The sequence below is a fragment of the Misgurnus anguillicaudatus genome, chromosome 3, assembly GCF_027580225.2.
Source record: "Misgurnus anguillicaudatus chromosome 3, ASM2758022v2, whole genome shotgun sequence".
NCBI classification, from domain to species: domain Eukaryota; kingdom Metazoa; phylum Chordata; class Actinopteri; order Cypriniformes; family Cobitidae; genus Misgurnus; species Misgurnus anguillicaudatus.
The window spans coordinates 29,722,979-29,728,523 of record NC_073339.2 but is presented as its reverse complement, the minus strand read 5'-3'; the positions used below and the strand labels follow the sequence as shown (position 1 = coordinate 29,728,523).

The following is a 5,545-nucleotide window of genomic DNA, read 5'->3' as shown; positions in this document are numbered from 1 at the left end:
TCTTCTTTGGTTTTAAATCTAGCTTGCAGAAATAGCCTGCGCCATCGGCTGGAAATATACAGTATTACATCTGGTAAAATAATCAAATATAACGCGTTGATTTTAACAATATGGTTAAGAATTCAGTTGGGGAAATGAAAATGATTATAAAATAGACAAATGAACTATAAAACAGTTTGAAAGGTTTGAACAAATACCCAAACTGATTTTATGGAGTTGCTCTCATCCCTAACAAAGGAGGGCGACATGTTGCCATTTTTAGCAGACAACACAATCGGCGTGTCCGACTTTATGCGAGGATGCGCTGAACTATCGACTTATGACATTAAGACATCGCGAGAGCTATTCAAAAGTACAGCTTTCGAGTCTCTTGCGCGATACTTGATATCATATTCTGACCTGTCTGCGCATCACCGCATGAGATCAAACACGTTTTAGCTCTCGTGAAACTGAACAGCATGGCAACTATGGAGGCACGTAAAGTAATTGTTTACGGAGGTAAAGGAGCTCTGGGTACAGCATGTGTACATCACTTCAGAGCTAAAAACTGGGTGAGTTGCATATGCTTTCGTCTTAACCAAAATAAAATGCATGTGCTTGGTAATAATTACCTAAGTGTCATCACATGCTTTAAATGTAGTTGTCATGCATGTATAATTAAATCTGTCTATAAATTACATTTCTTGTTAGCTAGATGTATTCAAAATGGACAACGTCAGTGCAACTATATGCTTTTTTATGTTTTTGCAGTGGGTTGCCTCTATTGATCTTAATGCAAATGAAGATGCAAATGCCAACGTTACTGTAAAGATGACAGAATCCTTCACTGAGCAGGCCAGCCAGGTACCATTACTGCCCACCCAGACATTTGATATAACAGATATTTAAATACATTTCACTAGAAAACGAATGTGCACAACTTCTTACTGTAAAAAATGTCCCACATCTAACATAAAGTTCACTGTTTGCATTACATGCACTACACAGTTTTCCAAAACAGTGGCTCGATAAATTTAAATCCAGCTTAGGACCAAACTTTATAATTGGGTGTGCATTTAGAATTATTATTATATTGTTTCTGTCTTAATTTCTAACTGCATCAGGTGACAGCTGATGTTGGTGAGCTGTTGGGTGAAGAGAAGGTGGATGCCATCTTGTGTGTGGCCGGAGGTTGGGCAGGGGGCAGTGCCAAAGCCAAAGGTTAGTACACACAACCCATGGCACACAAGCAGACTTCAAAGCACTTCATTGTGATTATGTATATTATACACTCACCTAAAGGATTATTAGGAACGCAATACTAATACTGTGTTTGACCTCCTTACGCCTTCAGAACTGCCTTAATTCTACGTGGCATTGATTCAACAAGGTGCTGAAAGCATTCTTTAGAAATGTTGGCCCATATTGATAGGATAGCATCTTGCAGTTGATGGAGATTTGTGGGATGCACATCCAGGACACAAAACTCCCCTTCCACCACATCCCAAAGATGCTCTATTGGGTTGAGATCTGGTGTGGGGGCCATTTTAGTACAGTGAACTCATTGTCATGTTCAAGAAACCAATTTGAAATGATTCAAGCTTTGTGACATTGTGCATTATCCTGCTGGAAGTAGCCATCAGAGGATGGGTACATGGTGGTCATAAAGGGATGGACATGGTCAGAAACAATGCTCAGGTAGGCAGTGGCATTTAAATAATGCCCAACTGGCACTAAGGGGCCTAAAGTGTGCCAAGAAAACATCCCCCACACCATTACACCAGCAGCCTGCACAGGGGTAACAAGGCATGATGGACCCATGTTCTCATTCTGTTTACGCCAAATTCTGACTCTACCATCTGAATGTCTCAACAGAAATCGAGACTCATCAGACCAGGCAACATTTTTCCAGTCTTTAACTGTCAAATTTTGGTGAGCTCGTGCAAATTGTAGCCTCTTTTTCCTATTTGTAGTGGAGATGAGTGGTACCCGGTGGGGTATTCTGCTGTTGTAGCCCATCCGCCTCAAGGTTGTGCGTGTTGTGGCTTCACAAATGCTTTGCTGCATACCTCGGTTGTAACGAGGGGTTATTTTAGTCAAAGTTGCTCTTCTATTAGCTTGAGTCAGTCGGCCCATTCTCCTCTGACCTCTAGCATCAACAAGGCATTTTTGCCCACAGGACTGCCGCATACTGGATGTTTTTCCCTTTTCACACCATTCTTTGTAAACCCTAGAAATGGTTGTGCTTGAAAATCTTAGTAACTGAGCAGATTGTGAAAAACTTAGACCATCCAGTCTGGCACCAACAACCATGCCACACTCAAAATTGCTTAAATCACCTTTCTTTCCCATTCTGACTTTCAGTTTGGAGTTCAGGAGATTGTCTTGACCAGGACCACACCCCTAAATGCATTGGTTGATTAGATAATTGCATTAATGAGAAATTGAACAGGTGTTCCTAATAATCCTTTAGGTAAGTGTATCTTGTGCAGTATGATGACCATCCTTTCTGGGTTTCAGCTCTCTATAAGAATGCTGATCTGATGTGGAAACAGAGTGTGTGGACCTCCACGATTTGCAGTCACCTAGCAACCAAACATCTGCGAGAAGGTGGGCTGCTCACACTGGCAGGGGCTAAAGCAGCACTGGGCCCAACTACAGGTATGTATGCTTAAAATTTCAGCCATGGTCTATAATACAATAAACAGTACAGACTGTAAACTTTTTGCTCTGTCTCTCTATATCTAGGTTGTATTGGTTATGGTATGGCCAAAGCAGCAGTACATCAGTTGTGTCGGAGTCTAAGTGAGGAAAAAAGTGGTCTGCCTCATGGGTCCGCTGCAATAGCAATACTTCCGTAAGCAATACCTTAATGACTAACATGTTTTTACCATAAAGTAAAAATTTTCACTGATGACTCACTATTAATACATTTAGAGTTACTTTGGATACGCCTATGAACAGGAAATTCATGCCAGATGGTGATGTCAGTTCTTGGACACCACTAGAGTACGTAACAGAGTAAGTGTGTACATTTTGCTCTTAGTCAGTACTTGGTGAGTTGGTGTGGATGTGCTGAGCTGTGATGGGTTTTCTGTATCCTACCGTAGGTTATTCTATAAGTGGACTACAGGAATAGACAGACCTCCTTCAGGAACCCTGATGCAACTTGATACTGCAGATGGAAAGACGGTGGCTACACCAGTGCCATGATGGATATAGCGTATGTGCAATCAACCTTCAAAAGACACAATTTTACACAATACTGTTTGTGTGTGGCACTTTTTATCTCATTGCTTGTGTACTTGTAAATATGACTACAAAATACCATACGTTCTGTTCTTTACAAAAAATGTTAATACATACAATAGAAACGTCAAAGAGGGTATATAAGATGAAATAGCAAAGTAATATACAGTTTAGTTTTGATAAGTTTTGCTTGTACAATATTTCAAGGTCTTTTTGAAAAACACACTAGCTGATTCTGACCATAGGAGGGCGCTGATGGTTAATTTAATTACAGGTTCTCCTTTGGGTCCATGCAGTAAAAATGTAATTACGCTATGATCAGACTGGAATAACAAGTCAGCATTAAGAAAGATGGCATTTTAATGTGCTGAAGTAATGCAGTTTTTCTGTTTATAAACTAGGCTTTATTGTAACAAAGTATAAGTGATTATGGTAATAATAGCGTGACAAAGAAGATAGAAATTACTTTTAATACAGGGTACACACTTTCTCTATTTTTTGTAAATCAATACTGAAGTGCTGGAGTATATGCTGATGAATTCTGCTACTGGCTTGAACTCTGATTAAAATGATACTGTATCTGCAGCTTCGAAGTGCTTTAAAGAAAGAGTTCCTGCCAAAATAAATTGAATCACCCTTATGCATAACTAAATCTTGGTTTGGTTGTTTTTTGGGTTCTGTGTATCTTCTCTCCTGTTCTACCTCATTCAGTCCTCCTAGATTAAGATCTAACTGATATGAAGTGACTGTCATATTATGTGAAACCGCAGTGATGTTTTCTTTTGGATCTGCTGAAATAAAAGCAAATGGAATATGGCTTTACATCATCGGTAACACTGCAGTGGTATTCAATTGATGCTCAGCTGTCAATAAAACATTTTTCACCAGTACACTATTACCGACCTGAGCTGTTGACAGATCATTGATCGGTCCCTTTACACCAATTTCTGGATTTTTTGTTTCTTCTTTGTGTTCCTCTAACTCAGATTGGTTGTATGTGCTAGCCACACCAAGGGAATGCAAGACTCAACGAATGTATATTTTGATTGCACTTCGCATAAAACCATCTCAATTGTGGTTATATAATTGAGCTTTCTGAGAGGGTGCAAAACAGCAGATGCTCTGTATTACTCAGCTGCATCATCATATTTACATAAGTTAAGAGTTTTGTTTTTAGGATTCTTATGTTTTTAAGCTTACATTGATTTATGGAACATGGGTATGATGAGTGCTTAATCTTTTTTTTTTTTTTTTTTGAAAACGAAGATCTTTAAATATTCAATTTAAGTATTTTTACAGGACCCCATGAATGATCCATGATGTTAAGTCAGCAGACACTGAAAATCAGAAGTGGGCATATTTTGGTTAACATATCTGTCATCAAATGATTGGCGGGGAGAACAGGGTTGGTTGACAGTTTTCAGCCTTTTGAATATTGTTGGTTGATAAAGCATTAAGATAAGTGTACATAAACAATACATTTAACAGACAAATTTTGCGTTTTTTTGTCTCATTTAATGTTACGAAATATTTCCCAGATTGTAATTTATGCTTTCAGCACTCTAAAAACAAATGGTGCTAAATAGCACTAAAAGTGTTTCACTGCCTCATAATCATAGGGGAACCATTTTAAGTGCCATATAGCACCTACGTAGTACCTGAGTAGAACCAAATTGTGCTATATGGTGATTCTCACGAAAACTTGGTTTTAAAAATGTCAAGCATGAAAATGTAAAAATTGCTTAAATTTACTTTTTTTCCCACCAGACATTGAAAAACAAAGTCTGGAGTAAATGGGAACATTAATTTAAAAACTTTTACTTATCATTTAACACTTTTTTGTAACATAATTTAAAAAATTAGTCCTAAAAAATCTCATTACCGCAACAGTCAGAAAACATCAACACTGACATATTTTCAAAATGACAGGACAAACCTGAAAGAACATAATTTGGAGATTCTGCACATGCATTTAAAATCAAAGTATTATGCTTCTATTAATTAAATTAACATTTATTAAGCATCTGTTGCGGTAATGATAATCAAAATGTCGTGTAAGCATTCTGACAAGACAATATTTCAAATTAACTGTAAAAAATGATCTTACCTGGTAGCCATCTTGAAGTAACTGGTCCATGTGCTTGGTCACTCAAAATCAAACTTTATTAAAATTCTGTATGTGTGCTTAAACTGTTCTCAAAAAGTGTTGCGGAGGATGAGAACATCAGGCATGGACACATCATTTTCCTAATTTTTCTTCATTATTATTATACATGAATATTCAGTAAATATTTTTTCTGTCATCTAAAGTAGTCTA

The 5,545-nt window shown here is 37.7% G+C and overlaps 1 protein-coding gene across 1 annotated transcript; it reads left to right on the top strand.

The window, feature by feature from the left end:
- The first annotated feature begins 382 nt into the window (after nt 1–382).
- On the top strand, nt 383–3,880 carry qdprb.1 (quinoid dihydropteridine reductase b, tandem duplicate 1). The gene is made up of 7 exons (XM_055205397.2): nt 383–551; nt 751–843; nt 1,104–1,200; nt 2,500–2,640; nt 2,728–2,836; nt 2,917–3,000; nt 3,090–3,880. The coding sequence occupies exons 1-7, from the start codon at nt 459–461 to the stop codon at nt 3,190–3,192; spliced, it is 720 nt and encodes a 239-aa protein (XP_055061372.2). The 5' UTR covers nt 383–458; the 3' UTR covers nt 3,193–3,880.
- Nucleotides 3,881–5,545: the final 1,665 nt, after the last annotated feature.

Excerpts from the sequence above, each read along its gene's own strand:
- qdprb.1 (XM_055205397.2), top strand. The coding sequence starts at position 459 with ATGGCAACTATGGAGGCACGTAAAGTAATTGTTTACGGAGGTAAAGGA. Across the intron at positions 844-1,103 it reads TCACTGAGCAGGCCAGCCAG|GTGACAGCTGATGTTGGTGA; the intron begins GTACCATTACTG and ends TAACTGCATCAG. Across the intron at positions 2,641-2,727 it reads AGCACTGGGCCCAACTACAG|GTTGTATTGGTTATGGTATG; the intron begins GTATGTATGCTT and ends CTCTATATCTAG.